Source organism: Equus caballus, chromosome 4 (assembly GCF_041296265.1).
Source record: "Equus caballus isolate H_3958 breed thoroughbred chromosome 4, TB-T2T, whole genome shotgun sequence".
In the NCBI taxonomy this organism is placed as follows: Eukaryota; Metazoa; Chordata; class Mammalia; order Perissodactyla; family Equidae; genus Equus; species Equus caballus.
Genome location: NC_091687.1, coordinates 9,090,124 through 9,104,768, shown reverse-complemented (window position 1 = coordinate 9,104,768; position 14,645 = coordinate 9,090,124). Strand labels below are relative to the sequence as shown.

The 14,645-nt window shown below is 39.1% G+C and overlaps 1 gene segment (V, D, J or C); it reads left to right on the top strand.

Annotated features, from left to right (window-relative positions):
- The window catches only part of LOC100061555 (T-cell receptor gamma chain C region C10.5-like), a 79,980-nt gene that overhangs the window by 55,179 nt on the left and 10,156 nt on the right, over window positions 1–14,645 (top strand). The window contains 1 exon segment of the C gene segment in view: window positions 13,085–13,148. Coding sequence covers window positions 13,085–13,148 — 64 coding nt within the window.

Sequence of the window (14,645 nt, the reverse complement as noted above, 5' to 3'; positions counted from 1 at the left end):
TTTCTTCTTTAGAAAAATGTCTGTTCATATTCTCTGCCCACTTTTTGATCGGGTTGTTTATTTTTTTGTTGTTCAGTTGTGTGAGTTCTTTATATATTATGGAGATTAACCCCTTATCAGATATATGATTTGCAAATATTTTCTCCCAGTTGGTGGATTGTTTTTTCATTTCGATCTTGATTTTCTTTGCATTCCAGAAGCTCTTTAGTCTGATGAAGTCCCACTTGCTTATTTTTTCTTTTGTTTCCCTTGTTTGGGTGGATATTGTATTTATAAAGATCCTTTTAAGGCTGATGTCAAAGAGCGTACTGCATATATTTTCTTCCAGAAGTTTTATGGTTTCAGCTTTTACCTTCAAGTCTTTGATCCATTTTGAGTCTATTTTTGCATATGGAGAAAGATAGCAATCTACTTTCATTCTTTTGCATGTAGCTGTCCAGTTTTCCCAGCCCCATTTACTAAAGAGGCTTTCCTTTCTCCATTGTATATTCTTGGTTTCTTTGTCAAAGATTAGCAGTCTGTAGATGTGTGGTTTTATTTCTGGGCTTCCAATTCTGTTCTGTTGATCTGTGTGCCTGTTTTTATACCCATAGCATGCTGTTTTGATTACTATAGTTTTGTAGTATGTTTCGAAGTCAGGGATTGTGATGCCACCAGCCTTGTTCTTGTTTCTCAGGATTACTTTGGCTATTCGGGGTCTTTTGTTGCCCCATATAAGTTTTAAGATTCTTTGTTCTATTTCTGTGAAGAATGTCATTGGGATTCTGACTGGGATTACATTGAAACTGTATGTTACTTTAGATTGTGTGGACATTTTAGCTGTTTATTCTTCCAATCCATGTACGTGGAGTATCTTTGCATTTGTTTATGCAATTACTGATTTCTTTCAGTAATGTCTTATAGTTTTCCTTATATAGGTCTTTCACCTCTTTGGTTAAATTTATTCCTAGATATTTTGTTCTTTCTGTTGCAATTGTAAATGGGGTTGTATTCTTGAGTTCTTGTTCTGTTAGTTCGTTATTAAGGTACAGAAATGTCACTTATTTTTGTACATTGAATTTGTATCCTGCCACTTTGCTGTAGTTGTCGATTCTTTCTAATAGTGGTCTGATGGATTCTTTAGGGTTTTCTATATATAAAATCATGTCGTCTGTATAGTGTGAGAAGTTCACTTATTCAGTGCCTATTTGGATTCCTTTTATCTCTTTTTCTTGCCTAATTGACTGGCCAAAACCTCCAGTACTATGTTGTATAAGAGTGGTGAGTGTGTGCACCCTTGTCTTGTTCCTGTTCTCAGTGGCATCACTTTCAGTTTGTCCCCATTGAATATGATGTTGGCAGTGGGTTTGTCATATATGGACTTTATTATGTTGAGGTATTTTCCTTCTATACCCATTTTATTGAGTGTTTTTAGCATGAACAGACATTAGATCTTGTCAAATGCTGTCTCTGCAACTATGGAACTATCACGTGGTTTTTGGTCCTCCTTTTGTTAATACAGTGTATCACATTGACTGATTTGTGTATGCTGAACAATCCTGGTGTCCCTGTTATGAATCCCACTTGATCATGGTGTATGATCTTTTTAATGTATTGCTATATTTAGGTTGCCAATATTTTGTTAGGGATTTTTGTATCTATGTTCATCAGCGATATTGACGTGATTTTCCTTCTTTGTGTTGTTTTTGTCTGGTTATGGGATCATGGTACTGTTGGCCTCGTAGAATGTATTAGGAATATTTCCATCTTCCTCAATTTTTTGGAATAGTTTGAGAAGAAGAGGTAATAAATTATCTTTGAATGTTTGGTAGAATTCTCCCAAGAAGCCAACTGGTCCTGGACTTTAATTTTGTGGAGGTTTTTGTTTACCGTTTTAATCCCTTTACTTTTGATTGGTCTATTCAGAGTCTCTATTTCTTCTTGATTCCATTTTGGGAGGTTGTAAGAGTCTAATGATTCATACATTTCTTCTAGATTGTCCAATTGGTGCAACCTAGGAGCAGATCTTGGAGCAGAGAGCAGCATATCTGTGGCTGGGCAAACAAGCTCCCAGGTGTCTCAAATGACCACAGTACCACTGTGGTCCCAGAGCAGGGGATGAGAGTCAGCAGGATGATGGGAGCAGGCAGCAGCAGCCCTGAACACCTGTATGATCACTCTCTCGACAGGTGGGGGAGTCCACAGACCCACAGCAGTGCCAGGGAGTGACTCTGACTCAGACTTACTGGGGAGGCCTCACCCACACAGTACAACAGCTGCTACAACCTGGAAACAGACCACAGCGGAGCTGTGAGTACAGGTAAACAAGCTCCCTGCTGCCCTCTGAAGGGAGGAGCTCATCTGGAAAGGACTGTGGGAGCAAGCGGCAGCAGACCACAGCCCCTGTGTAATTGTTTTCTGGTTTGTTTGGCAGTACCACAGGACTGCTGTGATCCCAAGGAGTGGCTCCAACTTGAATAGGCACAGCTGATGGGGAGCCTGCTGGGCTCAGACTACACAGCTCCTACCCCCTCCCCCAAGTGGCAGCAGGGGGAAACTGTGACCAAATACTATCTCTATGCAGAGATACAAATCCATACCATCAAGCAGTATGTAAAAATATTTTAAACCTCCAGACCAGGAGGAAAAGGATAAGTACCCAGAAATCATTCCTGAAGACCCTAGAATTTATAATCTAATTGACAGAGAATTCAAAGTAGCAATCATAAAAAAAACTCAATAAGTTAAAAGAAAATACAGATACACTATTCAATGAAACCAGGAACAAATTTTATGACCAGAGTGAACTCTTCATGAAAGAGATTGAAAGTATGAAGAAGAACCCATCACAAGTGTTGGAGATGAAAAACATCAATGGGCGAGATAAAGAAAAATCTGAACTCTTTGAACAATAGGACTGATATTATGGAGGCAATCTTGAGGACAGAAATATAGAAATGCTTTAGATGGAGGTGGAGAGAGAAGTAAGGCTAAAAAGCAATGAAGAAATTCTCCAAAAATATCTGACTCAACTAGGACAAGCAACATAAGGATTATAGGTATTTCCTAGGGAGAATAGGACAATGGAGCAGAAAGCTTATTAAAAGGAATAATAGCTGAGAACTTCCCAAACCTGTGCAAGGCACTGGAAATACACGTGACAGAAGCCAAGAGATCTCCAAACTGTATCAATATAAAAAGACCTTCTCAAAGGTATATAGTAGTAAACTTGGCAAGAGTCAATGACAAGGAAAAAATATTAAGAGCAGCAAGGAAGAAGAAAATAACTTACAAAGAAACTCCTATCAGGCTTTCAGCAGATTTCTCAGTAGAAAGCTTGCAGGATAAGAGAGAGTGGAATGATATACATATACAAAATTCTGAAAGAAAAAAACTTTCAGTGAAGAATACTCTATACAGCAAAAATAACCTTCAGATGTGATGGAGAAATAAAAGCTTTCCCAGATAAACAAAAGCTAAGACCACAATACCCTCCTACAAGATGTCCTCAGAAGGTCCTCATATCAGAAAAAAAAAAAAGAAAGGAGTTACAAAACCATGAGCAAGGAGATAAATAGATAGACAAAATCAGAAAATTGCAACCCTCCTTCAGAACAGTTTAGCAAACACTTAATTATAATGTTAAAGATAAAGGGAAGGACAACACCAAAAATAAATAGAATATTGTCATTTTGACCAGAAACTCACAACAAAAGATGGAACAAGATGTGACAATAACAACTTAGAAGAGTAAGAGGAATGGAGTGGAATTGGGTTAGTTTAAAGGATTAAGAGAATTCCATGCCTTTTTATATATTATGTCTTTAACATGCTTGAATGGGTGTTGATCTTTTGATGCTCACATTGTCCTCTCTGCGGCCAGTGAGAGACTCTGCAAGTTGGCTTCTGTGTCCTGTGACATGACCTTAGTCATCTCTCATGGCTTCTTTGCTTTCAGAAGAGATGAGATGTAATGGACCTTGTCCATCTCGTTCCCAGTCCTGCATTCAGCCATTTCTCAACTGAGTCTTTTAGTGAGAAATGGTATTCGATACCACAGTACAGATGCTGGGAGAGCTCATTACTGCTGGATGATTATTGCTCTCTAGTTTTCTCAGCGTATAGCTAAAAAAGTAAGCAATTTTTAGAAAAAATTTCTAACAGTATCAACATAAATTTTAAAAATATAGATATAAACAAAATTATAATTACTACAAACAAAACTAGATCCAGAGGATGTAATTTAAGATATTTTTCTTTATCTTCTCTTTCTCTTTCTTTCTTTCTCTCTCTCCCCCACCCCCACCATTATGTACCATGAATATATTCTGGTGTCGATAGTGCCCTCTTTTCATTTCTGTAGCTTTACAGTCATTTTTACATTCTGTGGAGTATTTTTCTTTTACTACTTTTTAAATAATTTTCTTTCCACTCTAGTGTGATGGCATTTTCTCCTTTCTTAGCTTTAAACCACAATTCTGTCCAGCAGGCATGTGCTGGGACTCTGTGGCACTGAGCTGCTTCCTGCATAGTGACCTGGAATGTTCTCTTGCAGAGCTGCTGCTGCGACACCTCATGTCCCAGCACGTGTGGTCCCCAAGGCAGAAGGAAGAGCAGCCCGAGTCCCGTCCCTTCCTCCTTTCCCAGCTGTCTGTCAGGACGGCAGAAATGAACCACCTGAGAGAGAGGCCAGAACAATGATGGAGGGGGCATTTTTCTTCATTCTACTATGAATAGTGTAACCATGCATCCAAAGACATTATAAAACTAGGGGGTGAAAATATGTGTACTCACCACTTCAATAGTCCCATGATTTCACTATCCTTGTTTAATCAACTCTCTACCCATCTAAGAACGCAAGTTAATTGCAGATACGGTGACACTTCCTGAGGGAAGGGGTACTAATTAAACGAAGGATGACTAAGGAAATCTGAACTGGAGATAAACAACAAGCAATTTTTTAGCTTACGTGTGTCCCAAATATGACCTACCACCCTTTTTTTTTCTTCACTAAATCTGGTAACGCTATGTGAGGTGGCCTTTTTACTTGAGGATGAACAGAAATGACCTAACAAATTGCCTTGACAGACACACACAAACGCACACACACAGAGACATATACCCACACACATGCATTTGACTTTCAGGAGAGTCAAATGTAGAACAACAAAACGGACCCCAATTTCTTTTACTAAAGCGGATTCAGTGCTTGTCAGCTTTGCTGTGGGTTCCTCACAGTTTACTGACAGATGTGAAAGGAAGGTGGTTCAGGGCCAGAATACAGAAGCTGCATCACAGGACAAGCCCATGGAAGCAGTGTGAACACTGAACCCTGAGCTGCAGGGAAGTCCCCTGACTCAGGACCGCTCCCTGCACCAGGGAACATGGAGCTGCATCCATGGCTCTCCTGCCCCCTCCATCGGCTCAGGCTGTCCCTCCCTCTGCTCTGGGCTCTCAGGGCTCCTGGCTCCTCCTCTTCTGCAGAGGGCCTGCTCTCAGCCTGCCCCAGGAGGCTCTCAGGAAATGGGCTGAGCAGAGAGGCAGGGTTCCTCCCCAGGCCTCCCCCAGCCCCACCCACTCTGGGTCATCAGCTGGGTGGTCTTCTAGGAGAGCCCCTCACTGCCTGCTGCCTGTGACAGCTGTGCAGAGCCCGGCTCTGACTTCATCCTTGTGTCCTGGGGTTCCCGTCTTTGGAGCAGGACTGGAGTGTGAGAGGGTGTCTGCCGGTCCTGTCGTCTGTCCCTTTCCTTCTAAGGCCCGAGGAGGAAGCCATGCTGCAGGCTCTCACCCTCCTTCTAGCTTTCCTGGCTCCTGGTAAGTGTGCTGCCTGGATCTTCCTGGGATTTTTCTTTATTTTTGGCAACGGGAGGCCAAACTAAGGGATTGCATTAGCTCTTCCTCATTACTTTTTGTTGTTCACATTGCAGCCACTCAAGTATCTTCCAACTTGGAAGGGACACAGATGTCAGTCACCAAACAGGCTGGGTCCTCTGTTGTAATCACCTGTGATTTTAAACAAAGCATCACCTATGTCCACTGGTACCGATACGTGGAGGGGATGGCCCCACAACGACTTTTGTACTACCATTACCACAGCGCCAAATTTGTGATGGAACCAGGAATCAGTTCACAGAAATATCGTACCTATGAAGGCACAGGGAAGAACCGTAAAATTGAAATCCGAAATCTGGAAGAAAGGGATTCTGGTGTGTATTACTGTGCTGTCTGGGAGAAGCACAATGATTCAGACCTCCCTTATTCTGCACTGAAAATTTTGCTTGTGGCTGCCAGCAGCTTTCTTGTCACACAGGATAGACCAGCACCTGCCTCCCTTCCTGCCCTGAGTTCACTGTGCTCTGAAAAAAGAGAGACCCTCTGCTCAACCCACACCCTTATATCCCACTTTCCCCCCTCCTTCCCTAATGAGCCACAGCACATTCATAAAGGTAGCTCTCTCATCTCCAGGCCTTAGGCAAGCAATCTGGCAGACAGCATGTTCTTTCAGCTCTCCTAGGAGCTGGTGGAGTCCACTCAATCTGCTTCCTGGGACAGACAAGTTCATCTAGAGTTGAGGTGTTCGTGGAGTTATTCATGAGAGCAATATAGGAAAGTTAATGGTACCGAATTATTTATCCAATCATTCCCCAGAGAAAATGGCTGGGAAAGGAGCTCCTACCTTACTCAGGAGAATGAGAAATGATGGAATGAAGACTTTGTACTTCATGAAGACCTCAAGCTGGTATCCGATTTATCTCTTGGCAAACTGATTTTTCCCTCACCGTAACCAACCATGGCACTCTTGAGACAGTGAAAGTGTAGCAATAAAGTGATTGTTGTAGAGATGCCAACCGTTGCATTGTGCTCACACCTTGTTTTGAAGTGGAGTCACAGCCAGAACTGTTCTGTCTTAAACAAGTAAAGCCAAAGCTCCTTTCACCCCTCCCCCAACATTGACATGGCCAAGTCCTAAACTAGAATAGTCTTGTGAGATTATTTTTTCTCATTAAGAAAATTAAGGGACACTTTGGATGAGCAATCCGACAATTAATAGTAGATATTTGAATTGAAAAGTCATGTAAGAAAGTGTTGTTCCTGCCGTATTGGGCCAGGATTAAGGATATAAAATTAACACTGAAGCAGAGAAATGCTGGATTCACACGTGTATGGTCTTTTGTGTATTGAATCCTCCTTCTTTGTGCCAGAACTCTTCGCTTGACTCTAGTTTAGAGTTTAAGCTCCTAGAACAGTGTTTCTCAAACTGTGGTCCATGGACCAGCTGCATCAGAAGCAGCTGGTAGGTTTGAATAAAAGTCAAGTCCTGGGTAACACTGAACACAATAAATTAGAATTTTAGGATGAAGGCTGAAATGGTGTATTTTTCAATGTTCCTTATTCAGATTGATTTTTAAGAACTCCTGTTCTATCAGTAACAGATAGGGTGCCCTGTCTCTCTCTGAAGTGGGCTGGTTTCCAGCCTGACACTAGACAGCATTCTAGAAAGGTGCATGTGCACCTCCTCAAAACACACAGACCCCTCCTCTCTTCTTTTCCTCATTTTCTTCTTTTGCAGGAAAAGATTCAGCCTGAGCTAACATATGTTGCCACACTTCCTCTATTTTTTTATGCGCCCCAAAATCACAGTACATGACTGTATATGCTAGTCGTAATTTGTTCTAGCTATTCTATATGAACTGAGCCACAGCGTGGGGAACTGAGAGACAGGTGGTGTGGTTCTCCAATGGGGAGTGAACAGAGCTGCCAAGGCATAAACGCCTCCTCTCTTATGGCACCCTGGATGCTGCTGCTCTAACAGGGCATCACATTTCTCCATGGCAATTCCACCAGAACCGCAAGTGGAAACTCCAGTTCCTTCTCACTGCTGTGACCTCAGGCAAGAAGAATTGTCCACTGCATGAACCAGCTTTAACTTGCTCTACTGTACAAGGGGCCATGTATTTAATATTTTGCAGCTTTCAGAGAGCTTAATCCTTGCATTGAAGCATAAAGGTATTCTCATTTATATTTTTCCAGTAGTGTTAAGCTTTGTTCTACACATTTATTTCTTTGATTTGCTTTGAATTGAATTTTTGTGTGTGAGGGTAAGGTAGGAATCTGAATGTGGAGATCCAATTTCTCCCCCAAATTATTGATTAATCTGTCATTACCCCCACTGTTTTTCATCGGCACCCCAGTGATAACTGTTTCCAGAGGCTCACACAGCCCTTCCTGCTCTCTCTGTCTTCCTTTCACTGCATGTGTCCACTTACACGTGACAGTGTCTCTGAGGAAACAGCTGGAGGTGGAGGCACTGTGTGTGCACAACTTCACCTTTACGAATGGGACCAAATTTCTATTTTGTCTGTTCTTGTACCAGGAGCACACTGTTCTATGTAGTAAGCTTTACTATCATTCTTCCTTTTTTGGTAAGCAAGTTTTCTTGCTTTATTTTTTTTTCAAAATTTTCTTGGTTTTATTTTATGCATGAATAACCCCAATATATGCTCATTTATTTATTTATAAAGTAATAAGTTACATTAACCATTGTAGAAATGCACTATGTACTTTACAAACCACACAAAAATAAATAATTTAAACATAGGTGATAAAAACATATATAAATAGTAGTTCTAACACTTTCTTCCCACACATCAGTGTATTGTCTTATGCCCCCCACCTTGTAAATCACAGCACCGCCATAACCAAGGGCAATAACACATTTCATTCTAAAATCTTCCTATTTCCTGACTTAAGACACATCCCTAAGGCAAATCATACTCAATGTCTTCTTCTTGTCTTCTTGTCTGTAAATGTTCCGCTTGTTCAGAAACGCAGTCTATCCAGCCAGCCAGTCCCCACCTGCCAGGAATCTGTGATGATTTCCCTGTTCTAAATAAGGTCAGATATGCAACCCCTGCAAATCACCTTATGCAAATGCTGACTCCTTGTTCCCTGACTGACCTGCTGGCCCTATAAGGCAGTCCCTGCCCTCCTGGCTAATCCTGCCTGTTTCTGCATTGCTGCTTCTAAGCCTCCATAGAGCTCCTCTTGCCCACAATCCCTGGGACGGGGGCTCCACTGTTTGTGAGGCGCTATTCTCGCCTGTCCATGGATTGTGTTCCCTTGAGTGGAGACATCAGTCTCATTACTAAATTGTATTATTTTTGTAATTGGACACAGTGAAAAGGGTCTATGGCTGGAGGTTTAGGTTAGACTTCATTAAAATCTATGGCTAGTTATTGTCAACTGTTATTGAGACTCTAATCTGAGCAGTAATTGAACAAAAATGGCTGTAATTAGAATTGAGAGAAACATTGTATTCAATGGTGACAACACAAAATAAAATTTATTTTCATAAAACAATAGATGTTTGTGGATTTTCTCCCTCAAAGTAATGTCTTCTTAATGGTGAAAATCTAGAAAATACAGAAAAATAGAGAACAATTAACCCAATTTTTCACCGTCCAAATGCTCACCGTCTATATTGAGACTCTTTCCACCTGTTTTTTTTGCTATGCAGATGTCTCCAAAATTGTCACTTTCTTTTCCACTTAACACTTTACTATGGCTGGGCAAGAGATCTACAGAGGATGCAAATGACAGCCCTGGAATATTCTATTAACAAAGTATTCGATCGCTTTATATTTGGCCAACACTTCACCAACTAAGCACAACCCAAAAGCCCGCCTACATGTACAGACACTTGAGCCTTGAATCTTGGTTACAGCTGAGCAGGTCGGACTTTCAGTTTATGCTATAGAAGAGGAGCTCAGGAACTGGGTCTGGTACTCGGTGCTGAAGGACCCACACTTCACTCCCCAGGCCAAAACCCCTTTCCAACTGCTTTCTCTTCTTGGCCATCAGGGTTAATTTGCATAACTAATTAGGATAATTAGCATAACTAATAATAACTGAAAAAGAAAGTTCCTTAAAGTTGGAAGTCAAGGCTGCCTCTATTTCTCAAAGCTTCATTTAAGATGCATTTTTCAGCTGACCCTTCACAATGTCCTATCTTGCCATTTCTGAGGATACAGCACTAGAACAGGAGGACCTGATCCTGCCCTCTGGCCCTCCAGCCCCCTGGTTTGATGTAGTCCCACTTGTTTATTTTTTCTTCTTTTCCCTTGCCTGGGGAGACACGGTAATCAAAAAGATACTGCTAAGACTGATGCCAAAGAGTGTACTGCCTATGTTTTCTTCTAGGAGTTTTGTGTTTTCAGGTCTTATGTTTAAGTCTTTAATCCATTTTGAGTTGATTTTTCCATATGGTGTAAGATAATGACCTACTTTCATTCCTCTGCATGTGGTTGTTCAGTTTCCCTAACAATTTACTGAAGAGAATTTCCTTTCTCCATTGTATGTTCCTGGCTTGTTTGTTGAGGATTAGCTGTCCATCGATACGTGGTTTTATTTCTGTGCTTTCAATTCTATTCTGTTGATCTGTGTGTCTGTTTTTCTGCCAGTACCATACTGTTTTGATTATTATAGTTTTGTAGCATATTTTGAATTCAGGAGTGTGATACCTCCAGCCTTGTTCTTTTTTCTCGAGATTGTTTTCCCTATATTGGGGTCTTTTCTTGCTCCATATAAGTTTTAGGATTCTTTGCTCTATTTCTCTTAAAAATGTCCTTGGGATTCTGATTGGGATTGCCTTGAATATCTAGATTGCTTTAGGTAGTATGGACATTTTAAGCATGTTAATTCTTGCAATACATGAGCACAGAATATCTTTCCATTTCTTTGTGCCTTCTTGAATTTCTTTCAACATTGTCTTTTAGTTTTCAGTGTACAGGTCTTTCACCTCCTTGGTTAAATTTATTCCTACGTATTCTCATCTTTTTGTTGCATTTGTAAATGGAATTGTATTCTTGATTTTTCTGTCTGCTAGTTTGTTTTCATGTATAGAAACGAAATTGATTTTTATATGTTGATTTTGTACCCTACAACTTTACTAGCTTCATTCATTATTTCTAACAGTTTTCTGGTGGATTCTTTAGGCTTTTCTATACATAAAATGATGCCATCCAGAAATAGTGACAGTTTTACTTCTTCCTTTCCAATTTGGATACCATTTATTTCCTTTTCTTGCCTAATTGCTCTCACTAGGATTTCTAACACTATGTTGAATAAGAGTGACAAAAGTGTGCATCCTTGTTTTCCTCCCGTTCCTGGGGAATAGCTTTCAGTTTTTCACCAACGACTATGATGTTAGCTGTGGGTTTGACTTATATAGTCTTTACTATGTTGAGGTATTTTCTTTCTATACCCACATAATTGAGAGTTTTTATCACAAATGGATGCTGAATCTTGTCAAATGCTTTCTCTGTATCTATTGAAATGATCATGTAATTTTCCTCTTCATTTTTTAATGAAGTGTAATACACTGATTGATTTATGGATGTTGAATCCTACTTGCAAAACTGCAAGAAATTCCACTTGATCATGATGCATGATACTTTTCATATATTGCTGTATTCAACTTGCTAAAATTCTGTTGAGAATTTTTGCATCTATGTTCATCAACAGTATTGGCCTGTAATTTTCTTTTTTTGTGTCTTCCTTGTCTGTTTTTGGTGTCAGAGCTATGTTGAACTTGTAGACTGAGTTAGGAAATATCCTCTTCTCTTCAGTACTTTGGAAAAGTTTAAGAAGGATGGGTAGTAAGTCTTCTTTGAATGTTTGGTAGAATTCACCAGAGAAGTCATCTCATCCTGGAATTTTATATTTTCCAAGGTTTTTTATAATGGTATCAATTTCCTTGCAAGTGATTGGTCTAGTCAGATTTGTTGTTTCATCTTAATTCAGTTTGGGGAGGTTGTATGATTCTGGGAATTTATCCATCTCTTCTAGTCTATTCAATTTGTTTGCAAATGTGTTTTCAAATTATTCTCTTATAATCCTTTGTAGTTCTGTGATATCTGATGTAATGTCTCCTTTTTCATTTTTGATTTTATTTATTTGAGACCTCTCTTTTTTTCTTAAAGCCTAGCAAAGTTTTATCAGTTTTGTTTATCTTTTCAAAGAATCAGCTCTTAGTTTCATCAATCTTTTCCATTTTCTTTTTAGTCTCTATTTTATTAAATTCCAGTCAGATTTTTATCATATCCTCCCTTCTACTGATTTTGGGCTTCATTTGTTCTTCTTTTTCTAGTTCCTTTAGGTGTGATGTTAAGGGATTTATTTGAGATTTTTCTTGTGTTTAGAGCTAGGGCTGCATTGCTATAGACATTGCTCTTAGTGCCACACTTGCTGCATCCCGTAGATTTTGGTATGTTGTGTTTCACTTGCACTCGAATTTAGATATTTTTTAATTTCTTAATTGATCCAATAGTTATTCAGTAGCATATATGTAACTTTTCCAGCTTTTTTCTCTAGTTGATTTCTAGTTTCACATCACGTGATCAGAAAATATGCTTGACGTCATTTCAAATTTGGGTTCAAATAAAGAATGTATTATTTCATAGGAGATATAATTCAATGAATTTCTTCTTTTATTCCAGGGAAAGTAATGTCATCACAGAATTCATTTTCTCCTTTGGCCTTGCTTGGTAAGGAATCATTGTCAAATGGTAAAAGTGACTTTAATAAAAATAAAGAAATTTCTTCATGTTTCTCAAGTATATTCTTATTGACATATTTCCATTTTGATTACTGAACGCTTTCTTCCTTTCAGAAATACATCCCCAAATTGCTAACAAAGCAGACCTGGTGTTTTTTAGAACAAAAGGGCCTTTCCTTTGATATAATCTCTGAGCAGTTTCAACACAATAGCACCTGGAAATTTAAAAAAAATCTTAATTCTCTGAATGCTTTTCCTAGTAATTTGTAAAAGTAGTTGTATGATCAGCTGGGCCTGATCTCTTGTTTTTCTGCTCTTATTCTTTCCATTTTCTATCAATTATTTTCAATGATTAGTCTCTTGGTGGAAAACAGACATTTTGGTCAATTCATCTGAGGAACACTTATGAAATATGTGATGCCACAAAACCTATATTCAAAGACTTCCAAAGGAACTCAGAAGATCACATTGCCGGTACACAGTTTTTTAACTGCCAGTTACATCATGAAACTTAGGAGGAGGCTGAGTTTTTGTAGAAGCTGTAAGCAGTGTGATAGCTCAAGCTGGATCAAGAAATTTGGAAAAGGGACTAAGCTCGTAGTAACTCCCTCTGGTAAGTAACTTTTTTTCTATTTTTCCCCTAGTAATGAACAACTGATAGATGCTTTTTGGGAAAAAACACGTTAGAATCACCCTTATCTGACTGCCTCATACTTGACCTCAGCATATGAACAGCAAGTTTGCAGCTACTGGTCACTGTAAAGGAAAACATAACTACTCCGTAAATGGTTTGTTCGTGTCCCTGCTTGTAAACAGATTGAAATTCTACTTTTAGAATACACACGCATAAAAAAAAATGATAGACAAGCTAGCAATTCAGATTTTTTTGGACCATATCTGCAAGCCATTGTTATAAGTTATTGACTCAAGACACTTTTCTTGTAGACCAATTTTTAAGTGAGAGACACTTTTATTAATTACCTTGTCTCTATATTTTGAGATATAACATAGTGCTCCTTTCTCACAATAACCGGTAAAACCTCTTATTAGTTTTCATCCCATCCCTAACAGCAGTGCAAAACATTAATTCTTAATTTAAATGACTATAAAACATCAAGAAATCTCACTTCATGTTATTCTAGGTTCTTAGAGGTGGGCAGAGATCAGTCAAAGTTTATACTATCACAACTCTTGATTAATTGCCCAAAGATGGCCATTTTAAGGGAATTTGCAAACTCAATAAGCCGTTTCATCTCCAAAGTCAGTGAAATGGTCTATATGGTTTTACATCTTCATGTGCTCACTCATTCTGTCAGCAAACACTCACTGAAGACAATTTCGGTGCTGGTTACTGAGGATAAATGAGGGAAGAAGATAAAGCTAGAAAAAGTCTCAACATTCCACAAACTTTTAGTCTAGTGGGTAAATACTCTAACTCCAACCAGGTCCTTGGGCGTTGTTCGCTGCCTGATGTAGCAAGGAGAACATTAGCAGGGAGTTAACTAGTTAGGACAATTGTGAGCCCCTAAAAGGTTGAGATGTTACGTTCATGTGGTACTTCTCTATTGAAATGTTTGTAATGAAGTTTAGATATTTAATTTATTTGATATTTTATTCCCAAGCAATATTTACCAAATCCATGTTCAACTTCTTTATTTTCTTTCACCAGTGTTAGCTCCAAAACTAGCATTAATTGAGCTCATTTCAGGAGGAGATCTTATCCAAGCAGTACTTTTTATCACAGCAGAGCATTAGAAAGGTATCTTTTAATATGAGAGGTTGCACAAGGACTGAAACATAAGGTTACCAATGGATTATTTGGGGAAAGAGGGCCTCACCATGTCTTCTAGCACTTTCAGTCTGTTTGAATTCTGCGTGTTTTGTGTTTATATCACACAACTAGGATTTGCAAACATTGTTCTCCCAACTCTTATGTCACATTTGAGTTAGCCCTTACTAAACTTTTAACTACTGGGGCAGAAAAAGAAATAAGCTATAATGCACAAACTATTTGTCATTTATTTTAACTATTTCCAAAATCTATTTGAGAAGACTTGAAATCAAATCCACAAGCACAGACATAGCTTATTTTATTGCACTCTGCTTTATT